General features: G+C 56.1%; 8 protein-coding genes across 8 annotated transcripts; 2 read left to right on the forward strand and 6 right to left on the reverse strand.

Annotated features, from left to right (window-relative positions):
• Window positions 1–98: 98 nt before the first annotated feature.
• BDW47DRAFT_75412 (GAS2 domain protein) lies at window positions 99–4,801 on the reverse strand. Its single transcript, XM_024819762.1, has one exon. The coding sequence runs from the start codon at window positions 4,529–4,531 to the stop codon at window positions 212–214; it is 4,320 nt and encodes a 1,439-aa protein (XP_024675122.1). The 5' UTR covers window positions 4,532–4,801; the 3' UTR covers window positions 99–211.
• A 1,767-nt stretch (window positions 4,802–6,568) lies between these two features.
• On the forward strand, window positions 6,569–8,232 carry BDW47DRAFT_75430 (checkpoint protein HUS1 family protein). Its single transcript, XM_024819766.1, has 5 exons — window positions 6,569–6,825; window positions 6,884–7,002; window positions 7,058–7,811; window positions 7,889–7,965; window positions 8,029–8,232. Exons 1-5 carry the CDS (start codon window positions 6,783–6,785, stop codon window positions 8,053–8,055), a joined length of 1,020 nt encoding a protein of 339 aa, XP_024675123.1. The 5' UTR covers window positions 6,569–6,782; the 3' UTR covers window positions 8,056–8,232.
• Window positions 8,170–8,528, reverse strand: BDW47DRAFT_75422 (uncharacterized protein). Its single transcript, XM_024819763.1, has one exon. It carries the CDS (start codon window positions 8,408–8,410, stop codon window positions 8,228–8,230), a length of 183 nt encoding a protein of 60 aa, XP_024675124.1. The 5' UTR covers window positions 8,411–8,528; the 3' UTR covers window positions 8,170–8,227.
• sec16 (COPII coat assembly protein SEC16) lies at window positions 8,529–14,880 on the reverse strand. The gene is made up of 2 exons (XM_024819764.1): window positions 9,283–14,880; window positions 8,529–9,221 (listed from the first exon to the last, which is right to left on the reverse strand). Exons 1-2 carry the CDS (start codon window positions 14,549–14,551, stop codon window positions 8,647–8,649), a joined length of 5,844 nt encoding a protein of 1,947 aa, XP_024675125.1. The 5' UTR covers window positions 14,552–14,880; the 3' UTR covers window positions 8,529–8,646.
• A 289-nt stretch (window positions 14,881–15,169) lies between these two features.
• Window positions 15,170–19,814, forward strand: BDW47DRAFT_100521 (aminophospholipid-translocating P4-type ATPase NEO1). The gene is made up of 2 exons (XM_024811453.1): window positions 15,170–17,498; window positions 17,550–19,814. Exons 1-2 carry the CDS (start codon window positions 15,692–15,694, stop codon window positions 19,517–19,519), a joined length of 3,777 nt encoding a protein of 1,258 aa, XP_024675126.1. The 5' UTR covers window positions 15,170–15,691; the 3' UTR covers window positions 19,520–19,814.
• A 397-nt stretch (window positions 19,815–20,211) lies between these two features.
• Window positions 20,212–21,131, reverse strand: BDW47DRAFT_100523 (uncharacterized protein). The gene has a single exon (XM_024811454.1). It carries the CDS (start codon window positions 21,032–21,034, stop codon window positions 20,297–20,299), a length of 738 nt encoding a protein of 245 aa, XP_024675127.1. The 5' UTR covers window positions 21,035–21,131; the 3' UTR covers window positions 20,212–20,296.
• A 101-nt stretch (window positions 21,132–21,232) lies between these two features.
• On the reverse strand, window positions 21,233–22,700 carry BDW47DRAFT_100524 (ribosome biosynthesis protein MAK16). Its single transcript, XM_024811455.1, has 2 exons — window positions 22,529–22,700; window positions 21,233–22,392 (listed from the first exon to the last, which is right to left on the reverse strand). The coding sequence occupies exons 1-2, from the start codon at window positions 22,588–22,590 to the stop codon at window positions 21,474–21,476; spliced, it is 981 nt and encodes a 326-aa protein (XP_024675128.1). The 5' UTR covers window positions 22,591–22,700; the 3' UTR covers window positions 21,233–21,473.
• Window positions 22,701–22,869: 169 nt separating this feature from the next.
• On the reverse strand, window positions 22,870–26,544 carry BDW47DRAFT_134207 (FAR11/STRIP family protein; the record flags this gene model as incomplete). Its single annotated transcript, XM_024818035.1, has 5 exons — window positions 24,340–26,544; window positions 24,171–24,283; window positions 23,943–24,112; window positions 23,753–23,882; window positions 22,870–23,704 (listed from the first exon to the last, which is right to left on the reverse strand). Exons 1-5 carry the CDS (start codon window positions 26,299–26,301, stop codon window positions 22,870–22,872), a joined length of 3,210 nt encoding a protein of 1,069 aa, XP_024675129.1. The 5' UTR covers window positions 26,302–26,544.
• Between the last annotated feature and the right edge of the window lie 378 nt (window positions 26,545–26,922).

Genomic DNA, 26,922 nt, shown 5'->3' on the forward strand with positions numbered 1-26,922 from the left:
GCAAGAAAAAGAAAACCCGCTGTTTCGCAACCCAATGTAGTAGTAATACGGTTCACCTGAACAGCCTGTGACCAGCAAACGCCATGGCTAGTAGACACAGAAATAATCGGAGAGGAAAAAAAAAGATGAGGAATGGAGGAGGATACTGAGGGAAGAGAGGTCGGAGGTAGGTATTGGTGGATGATAAAGGGGAAATGTAAAGATGTCGGAATCACCGGTTGCCTAGCCCTCGCAATGCGATTCGTCGGCTTGATCCAGCTTTGCCAATGTCACTGATGCTTCGAGACTTTGGTAAACTCGGGACTTTGACTGGGACGGGTTCTGACTCCTGGGGTGGTGCATTGCATCTGGAAGGCTTCAGGGACGAGCTTCGTCGGGCTTGTCCAAGGACGTCCTCTACCCACGCCTCACTCTCAGGAGTCATCGAGACCTGTCTGGAGCGGGGTGTCGGGCCCGCGAGCCCGAGGGGAACCGCAGGAGAGCCATGGCGGGCTTCGCTTACAGAGGATGTAGCGCCGAAGGAAGCGTTCGAAGACACGGAGAGTCGTCTGCGCGAGACAGACGACATGGGAGAAAAGGACAGGTTCAGGGCTTCCCCGGCACTGGCGGCCCTGAAATCGGTGACGTCCGAGACGTTAGACGGACGCCGCTTTTTGCGGACGTCTAGCGACGATGCGGGCCGGTTGCTGATGACGGATCGCGGTCGAGAGGGGGTGGTGCGGCCATTGCCACTAGGACTGTATCTATTCCCTGGGGAGCCAGTTGGAGTGGAACCGCGAGAGGATATCCCTTCAACCTCGACGCGGGGGGTCTCTGAGACGTGGCGACGGCCATGGTGGATCGCATACTCTCGCAAGTATTCACCTAGATCGGCCCATCCACCCCCAACGCGCACCATCACACGTTCGCCGCTCTCGCCTACAGCTCGCACGAAAAGCTTGGTTGGGGCAGACTTTCCGTTCTGGTGGAGATGATAAAGTTTCACGGAGCCCTCTTCCGGCGCATGAGACAGTCTTCTGCGTGGCATTGCTGGCGTGAGCATGAGGGAGGGAGCAGGGGTGCTGCTGCGCGATGGAGGGCCCGAAGGGGACACGGAACGGAAGCGCTCTCTTGCCTTCAGGGGCAGGGACGAGCTCGCGGAACGGCCATCATTGGGATGCTCTTCGGACGACATCAGACGAATACGTGTGGGGATGGTTGTGAGGATAGAGCTGATCTTCTCATCCAGATGGTCTCGTGGTTTCCTCAACTGGTTGGTGGGAGTGGAGGATCGGGAGCCTGTCTTGCGTGCCGAAGACGCCGGGGCTTGTTCAGCGGGCCGCGATTTAGTTTTGTATGAACCAATGCTTTCAAGGCTTGGGTGAGCTGTCAGCTGTTTCCGCAATTTTTTGGTAGTCGAGTGTTTGGCAACGGCGGGTTCTGGGTGCGTGGCCTCAGATGAAGAATTCTTAACAAAGGCGTTTTTATTGTGCTCCCAGGGATTGAGGAGCTTTTTGTGGGAGTTAACCGATCCTTGCACCGTAGTCTCTTCAAGAGGAGGCTCCAGACGACCTCTGGCGGGACGCCGAGGACCATTTGTCGGTGTCGACGATCTGTGGTGGGGTGAGTCTACTGGCCGTCGCTCCGTCTGGAAAGACAGATCAGCAGACGCTCTGGTGGCTCTTTGAGCGGCTGGAGAAGTGTCCGCATCGTCACCACTCTCGGGGTCGTAGTCGAAATTCATGCTTTCGTTGATGAAGCGCTCAAGGGGAAGACTCAATGCTCTGTTGTGTTTGAATGCCGTCGGGGGGGTCCTCTTTTGGCTGTCGAGGCGGACCAGGCGGTCTTCCCGCAGCGTGTGAGCACTCTTCGGCGGCGTAGGGCTAGTTGCGCGATAGTTAGGCTGAATGTGGGGGGGTGTCTGTAAAGCAAGAGGGGTTCCGTTTGATGACGTAGTCCGCGGTTCCCGAATGTCTGGGCTAGACACCAGCGAGGGATAATCGGAGGTCCCAGCGGAGATGTTGGACTCCCGCCGCACGCGAGGCTTGATATTTTGACCAAGACTCGTACGATCTGGCCGGGCTGTGGATAGCTTGATTGGGCTTTCCAGTGGCTTCTTGGGTCGCCGGTTTGGAGCCTCATTTTCATGCCCGTCGCCTGCGGCGGTCTCATGTTTCTTGTCATCAACTAGGGACACCGAGTTCTGGTGACGCTCAGGCGGGGGAGTAACAGACAGACGAGAGCGCTGAGCGCCCAAGTTGATGGCACGAGCCTCACCGGGCGTGGTTCGGGCTGTCACAAATGGCAGCGCTGTTGCCTCGTCGGTCGATGCGACATGCAACTGATTGGGGGCATCATCGAGCGAACGAGGACTGTCCTTGGCCTGGGCCATTCCAGACGCGGCTGACTCTGGAGTAGTCTCCGGTTTAACCGCCGTGGGAGAAGGCAGGGCATTCGCGATGCTGTCGGGATGTTGCGTTGCGCTATGAGCGTCTGTCTGAATGGTGGGAGGGACCTGATCCTGCACCGCTGGAAGACAAGTACTTTCCAGCGGAGACTGGTGTTCGGAGTCTCTGACATAGTCCTCCTGGTCCAAGGATGGTTCCCTGTGGACAGCAGGCTGCGATTGAGAAAGATCCGATGTACGTTCCGCTTCGTTGGGATCCGAAGACGATGACTGATCATCATTCATGCTGCAGACAGAGTCTTCGGAAAACGTCTCGACTGGCAGCGAAGTTTCTTCCACATGCGCCGGTTCGTTACGCAACGAAGAATCATCCGATGTCGCATTGTCTTCATTCGCCAGGACAGGTGCAAGCTCCGCGACAACGGTCGTGTTCCGATCAACCGGGGACTGCTGACTTCTAGATAATTCCGAGGCCGGGGCAGCATCAGACACGAGAGGACTATAGGGAGTGGTATCCCTTTCGTGAACGACAGGCTTTGATGGCGTCTCTCGGGATCGAGGCTCGTTTTGAAATGATTCGGGACCAGTGGGCCTTGAGTCTGGAGTATTTGTTGTAGGGGAATTAGTAGCATCGGTGTCGTCATTTGAGAGATCTAACTCCTCCTTCATAGCAGGGTCTTCATGTGATTGCGGGGAGGATACGGATCTGGGATTTATGGAATCTGAGCTGGAAGTCACAGAAGTAGAATCGGCAATGGCGTCATTATCCACCACAGGCTCAGAAGTAGCGGGAGATTCTCGAGGCTTCGTGATTGGGTCTTCGAGAGAGGGCTGGGGCGCGCAACGATCGGACGGAGAAGGGGGCGTCTCGAGGACACTAGGAGCGACCGTGGTTGGGGCAGGCGCAACACTCAGATAGTCATGACATTGGCGGGATCGAACAGATTCAACGGGGCTAAGAACCTCTTCCACGATGGTTTCCATATGGGAAGGGCGTGCGGTTTGCAAGACAGGCTCGGAAGCAGCACGGACTGATCGCTCCGCATCTTCGCCCTTGCTTATCGATTTAGCTGGCGAGCCTTGGCTCAATTCCTGCTGCATCGCGTCCTTCTTGGTGTTGGCTAGCATGCGGCGCCATTCATTTTCGACGGCGCGTTTTTCCGCCTCCATGACCCAAGACCCAAAATCCGCCTCGATGGCTTCCAGGTCATCGATCCAACTTTCGGGTAACGAGTCTTCTCGGCCCTCGAGCGCATCCAGGAGGCGGTCCATTCTACAACCGGCGGACAGGACGGCGGATTCCAAGGCCACGCGCTTCGCGTGGTAGTTTGCCCTCGAATACAGGACATCCTCTTCGCCCGGGGGGTCCGATGACTTTAACAGCGCCGAGGCTGATTCCAGTTCTGACTGAGCCCGGTGCAGACCTCGCAAGAGTCCCGGAACCTGGCGAAGGACTAGTAGTCGCACATCCCACGTGGCGAGAAGGCTATTCAGGCGCGATAGGAGGGGCAGAACGCGGAGGATGGTGGCGGTAATGACGGTGGTAAAGTCGCTTAGTTGTACATAACTAAGGGGAGGCGGCACAGACACGGTACTGTTTGCCGACGACGGCCGAGACCGCGCTGGAATGTGGGCATTTAGCACGTGTTCTTTCAGCTCATCGACATCCAAGCCGTCCAAGCCGTCCCGAATCTCCTCGATGCGCTTTTCGTGTTCGGCGACCACAGCCGTCGGAAGACCCCCATAATGCTCCTCCGCGGAATCGGTCGGGGGGACAAAACCCTTCCCCAGGTGCACATCGGCTCGCTTCGGCCAGGACCACGCTTGGATTTCTCTGTACCACAGGTGAAGATGCTGCGCCGCTACGGCCGCGCGGATTCCCAGCGCTCGTTCGGCTGGAGAGACCTGGGAGATGCTTCGCGACAGGATATCGTGGGCCGCCTTCTCATTCCGAGGGACGGCATCGGTTGAGGACAGCGCATTGAGCGTGGATTCGGGGGAGAGACTACGGAGGAGGGGATCAAGGATCTGGTAGTTCGGCACGGACGATCGGTCCGGGGAATGGGCTCGTGGGGGTGGTGTCCGAAGCGCTGTGGGCGAGAGCTGGACGGGAGGCCGACAAATGCCAACGGGATCGATGGCCATATCGAGACAAGAAGGGTGGGAGGGCAAAAGTCCCGAGGACGGCGATGTCGAAGAAATTCTCAGCTGAGGGCAGAGCGCTCGGTTTAACGCGTTTTCGAAGACGGAGGTCGAGTTGCAGTATCAAGCATCAGCGCGAAGGTGAACCGCTGAAAAGATAGCATGCTGAGACGCGATTCCACCGGCGCCCACAAGAAGAAGGATGAGACACAGTACGATGGATCCGTTTTAAGGCCGAGGTATCGCGTGGCGAATCCGATGAAAGCCGCGTCTGGCGAGATCGACGTGGGAAGAACGCAGGATAATAAAGCCGACCACACAATGGAGGCGAGACCGTTTGGATAGATCACACCGGATGAACTCAAATCGAAATCTCGTTGGCTGGGAGAAGCTGAACACGCTGAATGAGGGACAACGAGGGAGACGTTTGGCCCCTGCGAGAGGATAAATTTAGAAACGGGACGTGGAGGAGGGACCTGCGGGCGAAATCGGCTAGGTCCAGCGGTAGAAAGGAGTGTCGTTGATTGAGATGTTGTACATGCGATGATGAAGAAGAAGAAAAAGAAAGAAAGAAGGTCGACCAGGAGAGAAGAGGAAGAGGAAGAGAAGAAGATGAAGCGAACGAACCGTTGCTTACAGCAAGTGGAACTGAAGCGGGTTGGGACCTTTCCTGATGGGGCCTTAGAGAGCGTCCAACGCAACCCACTTTGAACACTACCACCACCAACTAGATCGATAGACTCCCGGGGGTTAATTAGCTGGAGTACCGATACGTAATGAGGATACTCCATTGATACTCACCCTCATTTAACACCGCGACGCGTCGGTGGAGTCCCTAATCGCCTGAAAAGGGGAGGTTTAGGATCCATTCTGCGTCAGATGGGGACTTGGGCTCCTGCAAGTAAATTAATATTCTAATTAGTCCAGGAGACTATCGATATTTCTCCCCAATAATATTTGCAGCAGATTGATTCTGGTCGATCACTGTGATCCCGATGATTGGCTCTGGCTGTCCGACTGGTGTATCTTATTGATTTCTTTGGTTATTTTTCTCCCCCCTCGGTGGTCGTTTGGCGCGCACACTGTCTTTGTCTCGCTCCATCTCCACTCAACTGATCCCCAATCTTCCCACACCTGTCAGGGGGGAAGTCGGGGGACATTGCAGGATGTTGCTGCACGACATTGGTGCCGCCAGAGGGGTCTTTCTCCGTGACCAATTCTCCTGTGGTTTCTGTGGCCTGTGCATGGGGGAATCCGTCTTGAATGTGCGCAGGTCCAAGCTCATCGATCCGTTCCCACGAGACTGTCTGTCTTCTTCCGCACAAACAGATTCCAGCCATCTTGTGATGATGCCTTTGTTTACTCCATGAACCAGGTGGGTATAACCTTGCTTGACCCCCGACCCGGGAAGGTGCAGTATCGACAGCGTCGAATGTTTCTCACTCAACCATCTTCTGGTTCTGCGACCCCCTACGATAACAACGACGTGAGGGCTAAGGAGAAGAGGCGTTGATCGACAGCCGTCGGCCCCCCCTTGCAGATCGGACGTTTGCCACTGAAACCACCTGGTTTTTCTGTTTGAACTTCGCAACCACCCGGAGGTCCACGGAGCGCCGAATTCCAGAAAAATGGATCAATGTTATCTTGGTTTCCGAAAGTCGATCGGACCAGTACTGAGTACCTTCGGATCGAATGGAAAGTTGACTGTTTCGTAGCCCAGTAGGGAAACAAACTACCAATGACGGTACTGTTCTAAATCCAGCAGCTCGTCAGACCTGATTCGATTCAGAGGCAGTGCTGAGGCAGGGGGCTAGCCCTTGACCAGGAAGTCACTAGCATTGACATGGTGCTGAGTTCTAGACTGTACAGAATACTCTCCGTACACTCGAGTAGGCAACAGCCTTGGAGGATCCTTGTCCAAACTTATTTTTAACTCTGGTCCCTTGCCCAGCACACTAATATCCCTATATCAGCAGAGAAATCGGGAATCAATTGAGAGTAAGTAGAGTGAGTACCAGATAGAAGTAGATCAAGATGACTGGAATGGAAAGCATCGAATTCTCCACACAAGCTCCATGCCAGCCAATCACGGGACCAAACCCGCCATACCATCACATTACAAGCCGGACGTTTTTGTTCTCTGCTCCAACATCGAATCAATCCAATCCAATCGATGACTCCACCTCACGATGGAATGATCGCAGCCTAGGCCACTTTCAACAGGCAATGACATGACAGCAGGCGCGACATCACCATGCGTTTTCGCACTCAGCTAACCCACGTTCCCACGTTCAGCAGTACGTGTCCGTCCTATTCCTATTCCAGCCTCACTAAATGACCAACCTCCCCAAACAGAGCTCACAGCATCCCTCTCCTCACTGGGAAAAGTCTGTTGGATGCGCCTAGAGGATGGCGTCGTCCGATTCACGATCATCCCCGACCAAGGGACCCAAGTCTGGGCCCAACTCCCAGTGGTATATCCCCCACCTGTAGAGAAGACCGTTGCCCAGAAACTCAATTCTGTAACAGGAAGCCATCTTCGAGGAATCCACCTACATCCTGGAATCCAACTCCGGCATCATCAACCTCGAAGTTCCCGTCGGCGCCCTGCACCGCGCCCTACGCTCTGCCGTAACAGCGACCACGTCACAGCTGCGCCTGACCAAAAAGGGCAACGTTCCACTCCTAGCGCTCACAGTGCATGCCTCCTCTTGGACAGCGGGATCCAACGCGATCGGAATCTCCGCGAGTGCAGGAGAGCCCGCGCCCGAAAGCGGGGGGTCTGGTCCCCGCGAGCGAGAAACCGTCATCACGCAGGAAGTCCCCGTGAAAGTGCTGCATGAGACAGCCGTGGAGGGACTGCACGAGCCGCGCTGTCGCGACCCGGACGTACACATCATCCTGCCCAGTCTGTTCCAGCTGAAGAGCATTTCCGAGCGTTTTACCAAGTTGGCGGCCGATGCCCGCGCCTCGGCTGGAAGCAGCAATGTGGCGGCCTCCGCGGCCGCCTCGCCTAAGCTGGAGCTGTCGGCTAACATGCACGGGTCGCTGCGGCTGGGGATCGGGACCGATGCGCTGAGCATCTCAAGCGTTTGGACGGATCTAGTCAACCCGCCGCTGGATCCGGGACAGTTGTCGCCGGCCGAAATTGAGCAGCTGCCCAGTGAGCGCATGCGCGGGTTTGATCCCGCTGATGAGGCTGGGTGGGCTAAGGTACGGATAGATGGGAAGGACTGGGGGCGGGTTCTGAGTGTGGGGAGATTGAGTCCGAAGGTGGTCGCTTGTGAGTTTCCTCATCAAATCTATACTCGTTCGGCTTTTGCCCGTTCATCTATTCAGACTAATTCGGATGATATCTAGGCTTCATCCACGAAACAGCCCTCGTCCTCTACGTCTATCTACCAGGGAGCTGGAACGGCGAGGACTCATGTCTAACGGTGAGTACATTCCCTCGATATGCGAAAGCATCACAGCGAGACTGACAGTGCCAACTCACCCAGTACTATATAAACTCATACGCCGCCTAGCACGGCCCAGCCTATCTGTAAACACATCGCACGCAGACATCGACATTATATCATGAATAGGTACTAGTATAAGGTATGAATTATTACAGTAGTGAAAAGAGCACGATTAGAAAATCATGCTCGAAGCCAAACAAAAGCCAAAACAGAACAATCATCAGACCAAAATAGTCGATCATTTCGAAATTTGAAACAAGAACAGGGGATCATAATCGCACTGAGGGAAGCACATGAATGGTGGGGGAGGATGAAGTTGAAAATGAAAAGGGGAAATAAAAGCACCGCTCATGGTATGTAAGGGCGTATAAAAGTACAGAATGAAAAATAAGAGGCAAAAGAAAAAGTAAAGAGCATGCATGAACGCCTCAGAAGACAGCCATGCACCCTCGCAAAGGGCACACAGTATGCAAGACACAAATGGTGCAAGCCCTATCAAGGTCCTGTTCTATAGTAGTAGAAAGATTCGAACCAAAACGCGATCACGGTCGTCTCCAAGAGTTATAGGCAGAGAAGAGTGGAAGGATCCAAAGATGGCTCGGTTGGGCGACGGAGAATCCCTCAACAATGGGTAGAAATACTCTTTTTTTTGTACTTTTATTTCGCCATCACATCCACATACCGACCCTTCTTCTTGCCCCTCGGGCCGGCGCCTCTACGCGCCGTAGGCGCTCCGAGGAGATCGTCAATGGAGCTGGCGTGGCTCAGCGACGATGTGGGCCGGGGCGGTCCAGCAGTTGCATCCGGGGGTGTGGACAGAGGGGCGCCGGTCGAAACCGATCGGGGAGTGGTGCCGAGCATAGGTGGCGGCGCGAGCGTTGAAGGTCCAGGACTGCTAGAGAGCGACGGCGGAGCACCCGCAGACGAGGAAGGCCGACCCTGCGGTGGCAACATCGGAGAGGCGCCTCCCTGAGAGGGTGCTGCACTGCTACCGCTGGCGGTCCTGCTAGGCATGGCCTTGGGGGGCGGCGGCGTAGCACGAGCCACGGTGGCGCTGTTGGGATCCTTCTTGTTGACCCATTTCTTCAGCTCGGTGTCGTAGTAGAAGGAGTTCTCCTCGCCAAGTTTGGCACGGATGGGACCTCCAGTGGGGTGGGCATTGTCCGACTCTTTCTTGCCGCCGCCGAACCACCCGCCGAACCAGCCCTTTTTCGCGGGACCAGGCTTTTTGGCTGTAGACGATAAAGGTCAGTAAGTGTAAAATTTGCTGGATAGCTGTTTTAGGGAACTCACCATCTTCCTCGGCGGCCTTTTTGAAGGCTTCGTCCGCTTCCCGGTCCTTGCGCTCTTTTTCGGCCTTCTGGACTGCCGCTGCACGAGCTGCAATGTCATCGTCATCGTCATCCATGATGGAAGGTTTATTTTTCTGCGGCTCATCCACCGACTCTTCCGTGATTTCGGGCACCGGCTGGGGACTGGCGTCGATCGACGGGGGTTCATAGCCACCACCGCCACTGAAAGGGGGCATGTAGCCGCCATCCGTCTGGGTTGGCGGTGGCGGGATCTGGCTCAAGGGCTGACCAACGGGCTCGTAGCCAGTGGGTTGGTAAGATGATGCGGTGCCATGAGATCCCTGCACCGGCGCAATGGACACTCCCGGGTATGATTGAGCTGCCGTATCCTCATCGACCGGTGCAAGAGGCATATAAGACGTTTGAGGTGGCGTTGACTGATAACCCATAGCGGACGGCGAATTGTGTGCCGATCCACCCTGGTAAAAGCTACTGTCGATCGGCGTTGCTGGATCCTGGGATCCCCGTCGTTGCCCGGATGGGTATTGGAAGGAAGACGATCTCTGAGAGTCGAGTGATGACCTTCCACCACGGAAGTGTTCGGGCGAAGGATTCGGGGCATATGGGTTGGCAGGTTGATACCGTGAAGGGCCACTACCAGGGACCGATTGAGGGGGAGGTACAGGGTATGAGCCATATAGATCCGTCACTGACGGGGAACGGCTCACAGTTGGGGTCCCGGAGAGGTTGGCAAAAGGTCCGACATCCTGCTCTCCCATTTTCCCGGAGCCGGTCGACACAGCATCGCTGTCTTCGCCCGAGACGAACTTGTTGAATTTGGACCACATGGAGCCCGACACTTTTTCCATGCTCGGCCTGGAGATCCAAGAAGAACCGGCATCAGTAGTTGTTTGTCGAAGGCGGGCGCTGAGCTCTTCCACGCCGAAAAACAACTGCTGATTATGATAGCCAGATGGTTTGGTGGAAGCTTTCAAGGCTGCTTCAATGGCATCACAGTATTGTTGAGCCTCCGATGTGCGGCCGCGGTCCGCTAGGGACCAGCCGTGGATAAGCTTGAATGCCAACAGATGCGGGAAAGTGGACGTCTGTGAACCGGCCAATATTGAAACGGCAAATTCGTAGGCTTCGGTGAGCAAGATCGCATCATCATCATTCAAGCCATTGGACGGCAGATGCTGGTGGTCAACTCCCAGGAGAACCACCCCTGCCTGCGGATCATCGGCACCACCAAACACCGGGGCATGAGAGAAGATAAAACAAATATGGGCTGCCTCCGCACGGCCATAGGACAGAAGCAACCGACCGAGCGCCAATAGTGCCGTGTGATCGCCTGGGCTGCGGTTACTCAACACCAATCCCAATGTATCCCTCCAGCTTTCAAGACCATCAAGTGCGCCCTTCGCGGGACCCTGCCCCTCGACCTTGCTGATCATCTGCAAACCAGCCCTAGCGGAGGGAGGAACAAGCTCGTCAATGCTCTCGTCGACATTTCCGGCAAAGATCTCGTAGAGTGCTGCGAGCGACTCCGTGTTACTTGTGGAGGACCGGACTTCACGTCTCACGAACTCTTGCACCACCTGCTTCCAGACAGATTTATCGAGGGTCGACGCAATGATCATAGCATGGCCCCACAGACGGTTGTCTACTGCGTTCCAAACAGCTTTCTCCCGGTCACCGTCAACAAGGTTATTGCGGATGCTGTCCACCGAGCGAAGATCGGCAGCGTCGGGCTGTGACGAAGCATTCGGGCTCGGGGAATGGTTCACCGTCGGCAAACCAGCACCGTATGTTTGATCAGACTCAGTGTTCTGCGGCAGGTTCGGGAATATAATGGTGCGTAGGGCGCTTTTAGCTTCAGCGGACCCTTCCAGATTTCCATCATGCTCAACCAGAAGTCGGACGATCTTCCACAACAAGACCTTTTCATCGTGGCGCTTATGCGGGTCCGGATGGAGTCGGGCAGCTTCCGCGATGCCCTCGTTTTCAAATGCCGCAATTTTGCTGGAAAGCCATGCCAGTAAATCTTTCTTCTTCGACTTGCTTCTCAGGGGCCCCGGATGCTGGACAATGCTGTCCGCGGCCGGGATCCAGTCATTCAGCTGGCTTAATTTCACTTCACCTGGGCTTGGCTTAATCTTCGGCGCGGTTTGGCCAGCTGTGTATCGGGGAATGTGCTGAGGAAAGCATGAGGTTACAGTGCCACCAAACGCAAACTTGACAATCGGCGCACCCTTCCAGCGTTGCAGTGGATCCAGCTCCTGTCCGTCACTTGGGGGGATAAAGTCAAGCGTTTGGGAAACAGTGCGGTTGTGCACAGACACTTGCGAGGGGGCATACGGGCTGACGGCCTTGGTCGGGGAGCTAGTGCCATGTGCAGAAGCAGGCCTTAGCTGGGGGTCAAGCGACGGCACAGACAATCGTGGGCCCATCGTTTGCTGGCCGGGAGACTGCGTTTGTGATCTGCGAGGGGGAGCAAACTGCAGCTCCGCAACCGAAGGCACCGAGACCGGAGGCGGACTACCCATCGGGGTGACACGCTTGCTGAACTCATCGACGTAGGCTGAAGGAGCATAGCGGTTTTTAGGTGGTGAAGTTGGCTGCTGGACGCCCGGGGTAGCTTTAGTGGCGCCTGGCGACCAAGTGCCCGGGGAAGGATCGACGTGGGTAGGCGGTGCGGCACCGACAGTCCCGGAGTCATTTGGAACTGGATGCATCTCGTTTGCGGGTGTCCCCACGGCCGGTGGCGTTGGCAATGCATGGTTCTCAGACGGACCTTGGGGTTGATACGAGACCTTTTCGTGGTATGCCAGGGGGCTTGACGTGCGAGGTTGAAACGGCAGAGGTGGCCCATGACTAGGAACCCCATTCGGTTGAGACGCATAACGATTACGGGGAGGAGGAGGAGCTGCAGATGGTGGCGGCGCAGGAGAGTATCTCGGGGATGCTGGAGGTTTTGCTCCAAGGTGCGAGCCGGGTGGTTTCGGTGAGTATCTCGATGCCGTACTTGGGGGGGTAGGAGCGCCCAGCGTATTGGAAGCCAAGGTACTGGCGTAGGGATCAAGCGACTCCGGCGATTGCAGCGGAGATTGGGTAGGGGGGGCAGCACCGGTACCATTCGGCTGCAAAGCGGGAGAAAAGCTGGCATACGGGTTGACCGGCGGTGGAGCCTGAGACAGCGGTGGAGGAGGGTGAGAAGACGGTGGTGCTGCACTCACGGCAGGCGTGTACCGGCCTGAACTCGCAGGTCGAGACTGCGTTGTAGGAGGCGGCCTCGGGAGTTCGGACCCCGGGCTTGGAACCCACGGTGACGCCGCCAACGGAGGGGTGGGCGTGCCGGAGGTCCTGGGCGGAGGCCCTGGGATGCTGGGTTGGCGCGGGGGAGGCGGCGGCATGTTCCCAGGCTGGGTAACCACTGCTTTGGCAGTGACATGCGGCCTCCGAGGTAGGGTCAGATCCTCTGGTAAATCGTACGGGGACTTGTAGCCCTCCTTAGGGCGCTCAGCAAAACTCTCTCCTCTATTTGCCGCAATATTTGGCCGGGAGGGAAGTTGGGTAAAATAGCTGGTCTGGGGGGCAGAGGTTGCTTGAGGAACAGCCGCTGGGGAAACCCCTTGAACAAGATCGGCAATCGAGGGCTGATGGGGCGTGTATGATGACGGCGCCTTAGCTCTCACAGAGCCCTGCGGGGTGCCAAGGGGACTGCTTAACCCACCGAAGCCAGCGTCCGGCACGACGTTATTGACATGCTGGCTGTCTGTCTCCTGGGGTGCGGTCGAGGTTTCATCCTCCAACAGCAAATCATCGTCATCGTCAAGGGCCGCTTCCCACCGGGCGGCCAGATCCTCGTCAGGGCTGTCTTTCTCATCCTTGGCAAGTTCTGCCTCCCACGCCGCAGCCAGATCCTCTTCCGAAGGAGTACGTTTGGCCTGACTCTGGGTCTGATCATGACCTTGGACCTGGGCCTGGTTCTGTGTCTGGTTCTGTGTCTGGTTCTCCGATGCAGCAGCTGCCAGAATACTGTTGAACTCTTGGGTCGTCGGAGATGTCACGTCATCGGATGGGGGCACTGAAGGGATATCAAGAGACTCGAGCACCTGAGACGTGCTTTTGCGCGTGATATGATGCGACAACGAGATCTTTGGTTGTTGTGGGGACTTCTGAACCTCGCTAAAGAAAGCGTCGTCCTCATCGTCATCCTCATTGAAAATATTGCTGATCGGATCCCCGGCCGCCTCCTTCGGAGATGTCCTCTCCGGGGACGCGGTCTCTGAGAACGCCTTCTCCGGGGATGCCTCCTCCGGGGATGCCTCCTCCGGGGTTGCCTTCTCTGAGGACCCTTTCCCCAGGGACGCTTTCCTTGGGGTCACGTCCACTGGGCTGGCCACCTCACCATCCAATAGTGGGACACCCTCCTCAAATCGTGACTCCGCTTCGGGTGGCATGTAGATTGGCTTCGTTTGTGTCCTGAGTTGGTCGAAGAAACCGTCCTGGGCGTCACCGTTGGTAGGACTTCCCCAGAAATTATGGCCATCGTCTGTAGAAGGCTCGTGGGGTGCCGTAGGTACATTTGTGTCCACATGCGGGTGAAAAGGGGTGGTATCGTTGGCGAGTTTCAATTCCTGTGCGTTCTCTGATGTCGACGCCAAGGGTTCCTCAGGGTTGGGCGGCCACTGAACCTCCTGCTCTTGCGGCTCGTGCTCTGCACTGGTCGCGTCATCCTTCGGCTCCTCGTGTTGCGACCCCTCTGCCTCGCGAGGGAGCTCTGTGTGTTCAGTAGTCGCTGGCGGCGCCACTTGGTCGTGGGTAGATGAGCTCTCGAGTGTTTCGTCAAGTGGCTGCCGGTCGTAGTCGGCACCGGTCGCGTCCTTCTTCAGCTCCTCGCGTTGCGACTCCTCCACCTCGTGGGCGAGCTCATGCTCAATATTTGCCGGTGGCGCCACTTGATCCTGAGTCGACGAAGTATCGACTGTTTCCTCCTGGGATAGGCTCTCCCCAGCATTTTGCGGAACCTCGGAGTCTACCAAACCAGCTGGACTCGTTTCTGGTGTACCAGTATCAGCGGAAGCGGATTGGATAGGCGCCTCTGCCTCCTCATCCCTGATCGAGGCATCCGGGGCAACAGGAGTGTCTTCCGGTGTCGAGTCTATCGAGTCCGCGACCGCGTCGGCCGAAGCAGTCTCCGCCGGACCCTCGTGGTCCTCCGCTCGCAAGGCTGGGTTCCACGCGGCGACTTCATCGTTATGGGCCATGCTTGCTGGGTATCTAAGCTCCGCCAGAGGTCAGCCACTCATGCAGTCCATCAAACATAAATAGGACACGTTGGTCTGGACATCAGCTCACCCTCAGGATCAGCAAGACAAACGGCAAAGGCTCAGACGAGAGAGAGCTAGGGAGACATGAAACGAGGAAATCAAGTAATTAAAGTAAATCAGAATCCACGGTCCTAGGAAATACAGGAAAGAAAAAGAAAAAGAAACGAGCAACAAGCAAGAGAAAGACGAGATTAAAGGGAAAGAGGAAACATCATCGCAGGTGGGGAGAGTAGAGAGTCGAGCGTAAGGGACTTGGGAGAGTTTGCGACCGAACAGATAGACTACTGGACACCTGATTATTGAGGGAGTTGGATTATGGCCCCGATGCGGTATGGTCAATACTGTCAATACGAGGAACACCAGTGAGATAAACGGCCACCTGTACGTTAAATCCGTTATGAAGCTGTTGTCTCGGTGGATTATGTAAGAAATTGACGTAGTTGGTCATGGGATGGATGGCATAAGCCTGCACAAAACCCTTGCTGACAAGATGACACAACTCCATCCCACCTTACAGGACAGATATGCACTTTATTCCCAATCTATTTCCATTGATGATGATCCATGATCCGATGCAGGATCTATCTGAATTAGGAATCACTGAGGGGAAGACCAGGGTAGCCGCATAGATTCCATCTTGAGAGCATGGTATTGTTCCTTCGTGGTAAATACAGCGTACGGCGATCGATGACATCGTGCTTGTTTCAGCCACTGTGGCAGAGGCCATCATGTGATCGGCCTTTCTCCTGCTGTCACTTTATTCATCCTCCTTGTTCGAGACCTTCATAGTTGCGCATCCACAGAACCCGAACCCAAGAGCGCAGTGGTTCTGACTCGTGCTTAAATCCGACACATCGAATATCCTTCCGGTCTGACCTGCGATTCCAGCCATCGAGAGGACCGTGTTATCCCTGTTGAAACAGCACGACTACCGACGATATCTCCGAGCGACCCAAACAATGATCTCTGGAACCACCTTGCCGTGAAATGACCCCTTGGTTGTTGGTGTAGGAAGCTCTGCGTTGCTCTCCGTGTTTGATTCGCGTAATTTCGCTTTGATCGGCCGTGTCCTTCAGGATGCCGTCCGACGACTACCTACCACCCCCGGGCAGTCCGAGTATCTCTGGCTCCGACGATGATCTCGACTTGGAGGAGCTGGATCCCACCACTGCCATCATTCAGAGCTCCCCGAGGGCATCGCGGGACGATTCCCATCAACGAGGCGGCTATGGCCAGGGTATTGCATTGAAGAACTTGCGCAAGGGTGTTGGGAGTCGGGTGTGGGGAAGGACCCGTTCGGGGACGCACGGGGGCGAGGATGATATGGATGCGTTGCTAGAGAATCCGGATGGCGACAGGCGGAGGAGATCACCACGCGCGAGCGAGGATGATGCGCCGCTCTTGGACGAACGCAGGCATAGCTCCGCGCACCTTTTTCCTGATGAGGAACCAAGGGGCGCGCGACGACGTTTCCCGGGGTTGGATGCCATCACGCGATTGTTCGGTGCGTCGAACCGCTCCAGGCGGGAGGTCGATCAGGTAAAGCCTCCGCGCGATGTGCTGGTTGGACGGATACAACGGTTGCGATACCCTCCCAACGCCGTCTCGAATGCGAAATACACCCCGTGGAGTTTTCTGCCTCGGACACTGTACAACGAATTCTCGTTCTTTTTCAACATCTACTTTCTCTGTGTCGCCTTGTCCCAGACGATTCCGGTCCTGCGGATCGGTTACATGTCATCCTATATCGCCCCGCTGGCGTTTGTGGTTTCCATCTCCCTGGGAAAGGAGGCCATGGATGATATCGGGCGCCGTCGGAGGGATGCAGAAGCGAACGCGGAGGAGTTTTCGGTCCTGGCGTTCGATCGACCGACGGGGAGAAGGTCCCGGCCAACTGCGGAGGAGCCCCGCTCTGAGGCCGAAAGCGTGTTCGAGGTGACCAAGAAATCGCGAGACTTGAAGGTGGGGGATGTTTTGAAAGTTCGCAAAAACCAACGCCTCCCCGCCGATGTTGTCATTCTTAAAAGTGTCTCAAATGATTCGGGTACGGTTCACCGGGACTCAACCACGGAGCCTCCGGCAGCTCTCATCGACGCGGACCAGAATCCCGCGGACGGAGAACCGAGTTCGAGTTCCCTGGCTGAGGATACCTCTTCGGCGGCCGATACCTTTATCCGTACTGATCAACTGGACGGTGAAACCGACTGGAAATTGCGCCTGCCTTCAGTGTTGTCTCAGAGTTTGGGCTTCAGTGACTTCACGCGACTCAAGGTCACAGCGAGTGGGCCCGACAAGCGGGTGAACGAGTTTGTCGGGAACATTGAGCTGGAGCCTGCGTCGGGGTTTTACGATCCCCACGTCGACAAGACAGACGATCAGGGAGATGAAGCTGAAAATCCACCCTCCCAACCCAACTCTGCTCCCTTGAGTATCGACAACACCGCGTGGGCCAACACCGTTCTCGCGTCCAACACGGTCACCTACGCGGTCATCATCTACACAGGGTCGCAGACGCGCGCCGCCCTCTCGACGTCCCCTTCGCGCTCGAAGGTGGGGTTGTTGGAATATGAAATTAACAGTCTCACCAAGATCCTGTGCGCATTCACCCTGACATTGTCGATCATTCTGGTCGGCCTGCAGGGCTTCCAGCCAACCAGCGACAAGCCGTGGTACGTCGCGATCATGATCTACCTGATTCTTTTCTCAACCATCATCCCCATGAGCTTGCGGGTCAACCTCGATATGGCGAAATCTGTTTATGGTCGATTCATTGAACGCGACCAAGAAATCCCCGACACGGTTGTGAGAACGAGCACTATCCCGGAAGATCTGGGGAGGATCGAATACCTCTTGTCAGACAAGACTGGCACTTTGACGCAAAATGGTAGGTTCTCCGGATATCATCCACGAGAGCACCCGACTAACTAGCATACAGAAATGGAGCTGAAGAAGATCCACGTGGGAACCGTTTCGTACGCCAACGACGCCATGGAAGAAGTGATATCCTACGTGCGACAAAGCTTTGGTGGAACTGCACTGACAACTCCCTCCGCGCCATTTGTCCCTCAGGCAGGACAGGGGGCTGCTCCCCGTACCCGCAGAGAAATTGGCTCGCGCGTCCGCGACATCGTCCTGGCGATGGCCCTCTGCCACAATGTGACCCCCACCACAGACGAAGAAGACGGGGTCAAGGTAACCAACTACCAAGCTTCGTCGCCCGATGAGATTGCAATCGTGCGTTACACGGAAGACGTTGGACTCAAGCTGGCCTACCGTGACCGACAGACGATCGCTCTCGAGTCCACGCACACCGGCCACATCGTCGTCCGCGCCCGCATCCTGGACATATTCCCATTCACCTCGGAGAGCAAACGCATGGGGGTCATCGTGCAGTTTGATCGGGAAAAGGGTGCCTTGGATTCCCCCGCGGATGAAAGCGAAATTTGGTTTTATCAGAAGGGTGCGGACACGGTCATGACATCAATCGTCGCCGCCAACGACTGGCTCGATGAAGAGACCTCCAACATGGCCCGCGAGGGGTTACGAACTTTGGTAGTCGGACGGAAGCGGCTGTCTCTGGCGCAATTCCAAGAATTCACCGCGAAGTACAAGCAGGCGTCCCTTGCGCTCCAAGGGCGAGACACTGGGATGGCCAAGGTGATCGGCGACTATCTCGAGCAGGATCTGGAGCTTCTTGGGGTGACTGGTGTCGAAGACCGTCTGCAGCGAGATGTCAAGCCATCTTTGGAGCTTCTCCGCAACGCCGGAGTCAAGATTTGGATGTTGACCGGTGACAAGGTCGAGACGGCGCGGTGCGTGGCCATCTCCGCGAAACTAGTGGCCCGAGGACAGTATATCCACACGGTGGCGAGGGTCAAGGACAAGTCGAACGCGCAGGAGGCGCTAGACTTTTTGCGCAACAAGACAGACTGCTGCCTGTTGATCGATGGCGAGTCTCTGGCGCTCATGCTGAGCCAGTTTCGATCGTCGTTCATCTCGATCGCAGTCCTCCTCCCGGCCGTTGTCGCCTGTCGATGCTCTCCAACTCAAAAGGCCGAAGTGGCCGACCTGATCCGACAGTACACAAAGAAGCGAGTGTGCTGCATCGGCGACGGAGGCAACGACGTGTCGATGATCCAAGCAGCGGACATCGGACTCGGCATCGTCGGCAAAGAGGGGCGCCAGGCATCACTGGCCGCCGACTTCAGTATCACGCAATTCCACCACATCACCAAGCTACTCGTATGGCACGGCCGCAACTCGTACAAGCGATCAGCCAAACTAGCGCAATTCATCATGCACCGCGGGCTCATCATCAGCGCCTGCCAAACAATGTACAGCATCGCCAGCCACTTCGACCCCAAGGGCCTCTTCATCAACTGGCTCATGGTCGGGTACGCCACAGTGTACACCAACGCACCAGTCTTCTCCCTCGTCTTCGACCGCGACGTCGACGAGAAACTCGCCAACCTCTACCCAGAACTATACAAGGAGCTCAAAACAGGCCGCAGCCTCAGCTACCGGTCCTTCTTCGCCTGGGTACTAGTGTCAGTATACCAAGGCGCCGTCATCCAGGGCCTATCGCAGATTCTCCTCGACACGACCAAGGGTCCACAACTAATCAGCGTATCTTTCACGGCTCTCGTACTCAACGAACTCCTGATGGTCGCCATCGCCATCACAACCTGGCACCCCGTCATGATCATCTCCCTCCTCGGCACGGCCCTCCTCTACGCCGCCAGCGTACCCTTCCTAGGCGACTACTTTGACCTGAAATTCGTCATCACCCTCGACTGGGTGTGGCGCGTGTGCGCCGTCAGCGCCGTCTCGTTAGTTCCGATCTGGGCAGCGAAACTCATCAAGCAATCGTGGAAACCGCCTAGCTATCGGAAAGTGAGGGGTTGACTCTTTTTTTCCCTCTCCTTCTGTTTCTTTTCTCCGGGATGCCCGGTCCTGTTGCTACTATCTTGTCAAGACAATTGGGTTGGATTCTTGCGATCGTAAAGGTTCGCAGGACGAGCGATATTTCTTCTTTCCTTCTTCTTCTCTAACTTCTTTTCCCTTTTCTTCTTTGCTCCTCTTCCCTAACTATGTCGTTATTACCATCTGCATTGACTGGCTCCTTGCTGGGGTCTGCTTTTTGTCATCATATTATATCATGTATGTCGTGTCATGCCGTATCATATAGACTTGCTCAATTTTTTACTTTATAACTTTCTTATTGATCGATATTCATAGCTTCAATCTTCGTCGTAGATCGGTTTGCTGGGTTTGTATCACTTATACTATATATGTTTGGGGTAAAGGTCTTGCGTGTTCTGGGGTATATCAAGGTGAGAACTGCTGAAGCACAAGAATATATATATGTAATACAAGCATGAAGAACAAAGCACAAGAGAGATGATCTATCTTCTGTTATGAAGTTGTAGAGTGGCTACCACACGCAGTATATATATATATATATATTACGACCCCATCCAACGACACAAAGAATACTGATTTATTTACTAACAGCATATTCATATACACAGGAATCAAACTAGCAGCGCCAGTAAATATGTCCATTGACGATAAAATTAATATTAATACCACAACCTCTGCAATCTGCAGTCCGCACAGTCCGTCCGTCCGTCTGTCATCCCCACACGAATACTAACCAGCAGTATCCCCCCACCCCTATTTCTATCGCATGCGTCCCCCAACGGGCTTCCTCCCAGCAGGCTCACCCCCATAATAAGGCGACCCAGTGCGACTGCTAGTCGGGCTCAGAGCAGGGCTCATACCAGGGCTAACGCCAGGACTCGTCCCAGGACTAGGCGACCTGCCGCCCCCATGTAGACGAGCACGGAGGCGATCCTGCGCCGACGCAGCGCGCTCCAGCGGCGGGGCCGCACCAGCAGATTGCGAAGACGCGGCGCGCTGGCTGGGCAGCGGGCGGGCGCCCGCCGGGTGCAGGGTTGGCGGGGCAGGCGACTGGGTAGGCGGGCTGGCTATGGGGCTGGTCATGCCGGAGAGCGGGGCACCGGCGGGGTTGGGGGTGCTGCGGCCGCGTCGGAGGGAGGCTGTTTGGGAAGATGGCGGGGAGGAGGAGGGGCCCGAGTCGCCCCAGAGGTCGCCGAGGCCGCCGCCGCTGTTGCGGCCGTAGGCGGAGCCCGGGGGCGCGGCGGCGCCGGGTTGGATCTGGGTTGTTGCCACGATGCGGGCGGGGGATGGGAGCGGGGCTTTTGGGTCCGGGGGCAGCCAGGGGGGGAAGGGGCGGCCCTTTTCGGTGTAGTATGCGCGGAGGACGTTGGAGACGTGTGAGCAGTCTTCGCTGTCTGGGTCGTCGGCTTCGTTGCCGAGGGTGATGGTGCGGCGGAGGGAGTTGAGCCTCGTGCCGAGATTGGAGATGGCGGAGGAGGAGGTGATGGAGGAGAACATTGTGGCTTCAATACACCCGGGTCGGGATGACCAGCTCAGGACCAGGGCGTTGGGACGTGTTTAAGGGTGTTGGAATAGATTCAATAGAAGAAAGACGAGGTGTCCTCTGGTGAGTGGAAGTTGTTTCAAGTTAACCCGAAGAGGAAGAGATGACGACGTTCATGCCCACCCGGGTGCACGTGACCGTCTCGTGTATATCATCAACTCAAGCCATAATCAAAGAAAGAACCGCGGAAAAATCGATAAAGTAAATGATTCTCTACAACAGAGAAATATGCTAGAACAGTAATTGCAAGGATGGGTATGGCATCCAACAAGTCAAGGTCAAGGCAAACACAATATAAAACAACATGACAGTCCAGAACGCCGCTTGATAAAATCTCCCCTTTTCTGTCCTTTTTTTCTCTTCTCTTCGAATAACCTCCAATTAAACAACCAATTAGGCCAGCATCTGCTCCTTGCCAGCACCCTCCGTCTCGTACTCGATCTCGACCCGGGGTCCCTTCTTGCGCGGCTTGGCCTGAGGAGCAGGGCGCTTCCGCTTGAAGCCCGGCTTGGGCTTCTTGCTCTCGTCATCGCTGGCAGAGATGTCCTTGTCCTCGTCGCTATCCTCATCACTGTCCTCGTCGTCTTCGCTGTAGTCACTCGAGTCGGCCGAGTCCCCACCCAGCCAGTCCTCAATATCCTCCAAGTCCTCTTCCTCCCCTTCGAGGTCGCTCACGTACTCGACCTCGCCCACACCCTCCTCCTCCTCTTCCAGCTCATCCAACTCCTCACCCTCATCCAGATCCTCATCGCGCTCACCCTCACCGGAGCGCTCCAAGCCCCGTAGCACACGCTTCCAGATCCCCTCCTCCACATTCAACGGCCGATCACCATAAGCTCCGCTGCGCAAGCGCTCAATCAGCTCGCGCTCAATCGCGCGCTCCACCTTCGCCGCAGACTCCGCCTTGCGCTCGCGCGTCTCCTCCCGCCGACGGATCTTCGGCGCCAGCTTCGGCACGATCTTCTCCCCCAGCCGCTCCTCCTCCTTAGCCAGCTTCTTCATCCGGATCGCCACCTGCGTCAGCCGCGTCAGACGCTGCTTGCACTTGTGCACCAGGAACTTCGGCCAGTAGATCAGGCGGTCGTCGACCTGCTCCAGCGCCTTCGCGTAGTTCGACGACAGGCGCACCCGCTCCCACCATTTGCTGGGCATGTGCGCCCGCTCAACCGTCTTCATGTACAGGTACATCGCCCCGGTCTCCGGGTCCGTCCGCACCGTCGCGTACCGCGAGTTCGCCAGCGGGCACGACTGGCGGTTGCACAGTCCGCTCACATTGTATTCGTTTCGGCAGAAGTTTTGGCCTTTGGTGGTCCTGCTTGAATTAGTTTTATTCTTGTATTTGCCGCCTTAAAGATGGATTATGAAAATCTTCTTTGTATAGAGAAGATTGAAAAAGAGTCAAGGCTCCGATATGGCTGATGGCTGGACTGGTCGGTTTCATCACTTACTTCAATTTATACGAGCAGAATTGCTGGTTGATCACCTGCCAGACAATCTCGTCTGACGACATCGTGAATATAAAGAACACCGGACGTGCTCGAGATCGAAATGGATGTGGGGGAAGAGAGAGGACGAAATGTTGGCTGAGCTGCGGAGTCGAAACAAAAAACTAGAGGGAAAAAAAAAAAAGTTTCCGCAGTGACCGGTCACGTGGGCACCTCTTATCGATAAGGACCGGCCATCCGCTTTTCTTTCCACGGTTCGTCTCTAATCATCGATATCTAATAGGACGGATTACAGTCTCTCTATGTATAGGGTATATTGATCTAGTAGTGACGCTGCAAGATGGCTAGTATCCTTCCATCTGCATTGGACCCCCCCCTCCCTCCCACTCGGTGCCATTCGGCATAGCCCCTGCCATGATCTCCGCCTCGTCGCTGACGCTGTTGAGCACTTCATCCCCCGCAAATCCCCACCCCATGGCCTCGAGTTCGCGCACGAAGAAGTCGCGTTCCTCCTCCATGATCGATGCGCCCTCCTCGCCGCCCATGACGTCCTTGTACCGTCGTAGGTGCCACCAGTGCGTGAGGCCGCGCAACGCTTGCTCTAGCGGGAGCGCCTCCTCTACCTCGGCGTCGATGTCCGAGCCCGCTAGCCAGTCGTCGCGTAGCTCCGGCCGGCAGTAGAGATAGATCGCCGTGATCACGCGCATGTTGCTCTGTCGCCATTTCCGTCCGCAGTAGGGCACCTGGGACTTGAAGAGCTTGAGGGTGTAGAACCGCAGGTGGGGATCCGGGATCTTGAGTCCCTTGCGAAGGATCGTGCTGGACTTGTACTGCACCATGAGGAGGCAGCGGTGCGCCTTGTTGCGGGTGATCTTCTGCATGATGTGGAGGTAGTTGATCGCCGAGAAAAAGTTCCGGAAGGAGAACACCGTGATCGGCTCCTTCGGGGGCGGCGCCGTCGGGTATCCGAGCTCGTCCACCTCCGGGCGATGAGGGCCCTCCGTCAAATCCGGCGCTAAATCCGGCGATGACCCGCGGACGGGGGAGCTACTGGGCACGGAGTCCATCCGGTGTCGGGAGATCGGCGGAGGGACGGCCTCGTCGCCGCTAGACTCCTCGTCCGAGTCTTCTTCGGGCTCCGGGGGTTGGTCGGAATGAACGTGGCAGAAGTGGAAGAAGCTGGTCCCAGTCAGTACGCTCTAGACAGTTGAAGTAGAGAGTAGTTACCCAAGTTCCTCGCGGTCGTTCTTCTGTGCGACCGCCTGGTCAATGTCTTGGTGCGCAAACATCTTCAAGATGAGGGGTAGATAGTTGGAGTCCAGAAGCAGCTGTGTCATGTATTCGAACTTGAGAATATCTGCGAGCAGTCGGCAATGAGTATTGAGTCAACACCTATGGGAGATGGGGGAGGGCGTACGGGATCTCTTGAACCACTTGACCATGAGCAGCAACGTCCCCGAGATCGCTTTTCCAGTGATTTCTCGCAGACGTGTGCTGTCCAGCTCATCGATGGCGGCGTCCATGTCCAGATGGCTATGGAAACTCGTGGGGGCAGGTCCAAACCCACTAGCTGCACCAAAACTGTCGCTGCACAGGCGTTAGATCTATCTTATCTGACGACAAATATCTGGGCACATGCACATACCCCATAACCTGACTGTTCTGGACGTTGGCATGGTTAACCATTGCACTGACGTTGGTCAGGATGATTTTTAAGAAGACAATGGTGATCGATTGTAGATGGATCAGAGCGTCGGACTGTCAGCCAGTTAGTGACGGAAGCTCGGATCCCCATTAGAGGACAGAAGACTCACATAGAACGCGTTCACGGCATCAAGTCGTTGTTGAATATCATTGTTGTCGGTCTCCCTGGCGGACGAGTCGGAACTCATTCTGCGTTTCTCTCGCAGGCTCAGATCGTCCAGATCCTTGGTCAGATCGTCGGCCAAATGGTCGGCCGGGCCAGCTTCGCTCTCGTCAAGGGACCACCCCCGGTCGTATCGCATGAAGCGCTCTCGCTCCTCCCAGAGCTGCCGCATCGCTCGGGTCATTTTCACGTGCGAAGAAAAGAGTTGTCCCGCCTCGATGATCGACGCCGGCACATCGCTGCCCTCCCATTTCTTCCCGACTAGGACATCCTGGACCTCCGTCGTGCCCTTCCCGCCGAGATCGTTGCTAGCATCGTCCAGAGGGGGGTACATGAACGGGAAGTTCTGGTTCGTCTGGTAGTTCTGCTTCTTCCCTGCCTTTCCGCCAGGGCCGATGGGCGACGGAGGGGGCGATGGTGCCGGCGTTGCAATATGCACTGACTGGTGCAGGATCGAGCCGTTCCCACCCGCAACCGATGGCCCGACCCCGGAAAACAGGCCATTCGAAGCCGTCATTCGGCTAGGGTGTTGGGGCAGAGGAGGAAGAATGGAGTTGTTCTCGAGTTCCACGGGAACTACCGGCGGCGGTGGGTTATAGGAGGGATACTTCGATGTGACCTCCTGTCGGAACGCATGGTAGTCCAGCGGGGAGGCCGTGAGAAACGGGGTCCGGTGTGAGGATCCATTCTCCCGCTCCTCAAAGGAAGGCTCCAGTTCTTCCTTGGCCCTTTTCAGGGCGTCTGTGCCTCCGAAGAACAGGAGTAAAGACTTCCAAAGGAGCAAGATGATCCGGGTTAGCGGTACGTTGGCGGAATCGTCCCAGCGCAAGCGCGATATGATCTCAACCAGGAACACGAGCAGATTGGGCTCCAGCTCCATGATGGCGTGCCTTAACGGAGGGTGATGGAGATGGCGCGCCTCCTGTCTCCGACCCACTTCCACAATGACGTAGAATGCCGTCAAGACGAGATTCACCTCCCGCTCGGACGCGGCCAGTACGGCCGGGTTACTACTTTCAGCGCCCAGGTTGTCCAAGTCGGGGTTCGAGGAGCCGCGACCTCGTTCAAAGAATGCACAGAGACACTCGAAGATGGGGCCCACCCCGGAGCATTCATTGATCAAATTGACATTGTTCTCCATCCACCTGATCTGCAATGACTTGGCTCTGGGCACCTCGGCGGCTTCTTGAGGGGGCACGTTTTCGGGATAGTCCTCCGCGACCATCCCGGCCGTGGTCCCCCAGATCCCCGTCACCACATAGCAGATGATCTCCAGGGCCTCGATCCGAGCCGCGCTGTCTCGGTTCCGCAGCCGATCAATGGTCTGACTGATGAATGACTTCTGGAGGTCCCGGGGGGCATCCACCCAGGACGATTGGGGACCAGAGGGGTGGTGTCTCTCACAGAACAGCCCCCATCGGTGTTCAAACGAGGATTTCATGCCCAAGAGCATGATCCGGTCGAACTCACTGTATTGGAACCACTCTTCGATCTCCTCGGCGAATGGCTGGGCGTCGGCATAATCAAATGCATAGGCCGGCTGCTCCGCCTTGGGCATCTCCTGGACTATTTGTCTCAACTGTGCCAGGCTGAGGGAGTCCGGGGGCCTTTGCGACGCCTGTTGGACGGGAGCCGGGGGCGGCGGTTGCAGTGGGGGTGGGGGCGCGGCCACATCCCGACGCAACTCGGGGCGTCTCGCGGCTGTCGTCGTCTGAGGAGGTCGATCCCCAGAGACATCCGAGGGCGCATTGTGGGACGCCTGCTCCTTTCGGATCCCCTCCGCAACCTCCTCCATCAACTGGTCATCGGAGACGGGGCTGATGTCCGTCCCGGTTTGGTCCACTTCGTCGGCCTTGACAAAGTGCTGAGCTTGCATGCTCGTATCGGCCGAGACCGACGACTCATCCATTTCTGCAGTAAGTTCGAGGACCTATCTATGAAGTGGGAGGAAAGAAAGAAACGCTATGAGGAACTAGAACAAGACACTGCGGCAATCCACCATCACATCAAAACAAACAGGGTATCCGGCCGATGAGGGGAAAAAAGGTACCAGATCGGAGAAGATATCCCCAACCGAAAGGAAAGCAGAAACAAAAAAAGAAAATTCAATCATTCATGACCGATCATCAAGAAGACCCATATAGTATCTGGGCCGGTTCGAGGTGGGATGAATAGGAAAGATGGAGATGAAGTAAGAGGAGAAGTTCGTCGATCCGTGGGCGAGACCGATCACGTGCTCAGGAACTACTATAGATGGATGTATAACGGAGGATAGCTGTGTCATCCCGTTATGTGCAGGGATAACTTCTCCAGGAATCCAGGCAGCCAAAGGAGACAAACCCAGCAAAGTCAGGCAGCAATCACAATGCATAAATCCTCATTACTCGTGATTCACAATTGTCTGCCTGATTTTCTCCCAACTTTTTCTCTTCTTCTTCTTCTTCTTCTTCTTTTCTATCTCTGCGTTGTCTGAACCTCACTTGTCTCCGATTCTCCGATTCTCCGATTGCTTGAAGACGCCCTTTTCCTC

Source organism: Aspergillus candidus, assembly GCF_002847045.1.
Source record: "Aspergillus candidus strain CBS 102.13 unplaced genomic scaffold BDW47scaffold_6, whole genome shotgun sequence".
NCBI lineage: Eukaryota > Fungi > Ascomycota > Eurotiomycetes > Eurotiales > Aspergillaceae > Aspergillus > Aspergillus candidus.

Bases quoted from the DNA above. Each gene is read 5' to 3' on its own strand.
- sec16 (XM_024819764.1), bottom strand. From the start codon at position 14,551: ATGGCCCATAACGATGAAGTCGCCGCGTGGAACCCAGCCTTGCGAGCG. The intron at 9,222-9,282 runs GTGAGTTCCCTA...TATCGTCTACAG, and splicing joins AAAGGCCGCCGAGGAAGATG to CCAAAAAGCCTGGTCCCGCG.
- BDW47DRAFT_75430 (XM_024819766.1), top strand. From the start codon at position 6,783: ATGCGTTTTCGCACTCAGCTAACCCACGTTCCCACGTTCAGCA. The intron at 6,826-6,883 runs GTACGTGTCCGT...CTCCCCAAACAG, and splicing joins CCACGTTCCCACGTTCAGCA to AGCTCACAGCATCCCTCTCC. The intron at 7,003-7,057 runs GTATATCCCCCA...ATTCTGTAACAG, and splicing joins TCTGGGCCCAACTCCCAGTG to GAAGCCATCTTCGAGGAATC.
- BDW47DRAFT_100521 (XM_024811453.1), top strand. From the start codon at position 15,692: ATGCCGTCCGACGACTACCTACCACCCCCGGGCAGTCCGAGTATCTCT. The intron at 17,499-17,549 runs GTAGGTTCTCCG...ACTAGCATACAG, and splicing joins TGGCACTTTGACGCAAAATG to AAATGGAGCTGAAGAAGATC.
- BDW47DRAFT_75412 (XM_024819762.1), bottom strand. From the start codon at position 4,531: ATGGCCATCGATCCCGTTGGCATTTGTCGGCCTCCCGTCCAGCTCTCG.
- BDW47DRAFT_100524 (XM_024811455.1), bottom strand. From the start codon at position 22,590: ATGTCGTCAGACGAGATTGTCTGGCAGGTGATCAACCAGCAATTCTGC. The intron at 22,393-22,528 runs GTAAGTGATGAA...TAATTCAAGCAG, and splicing joins TTCTGCTCGTATAAATTGAA to GACCACCAAAGGCCAAAACT.
- BDW47DRAFT_75422 (XM_024819763.1), bottom strand. From the start codon at position 8,410: ATGCATGCTCTTTACTTTTTCTTTTGCCTCTTATTTTTCATTCTGTAC.
- BDW47DRAFT_100523 (XM_024811454.1), bottom strand. From the start codon at position 21,034: ATGTTCTCCTCCATCACCTCCTCCTCCGCCATCTCCAATCTCGGCACG.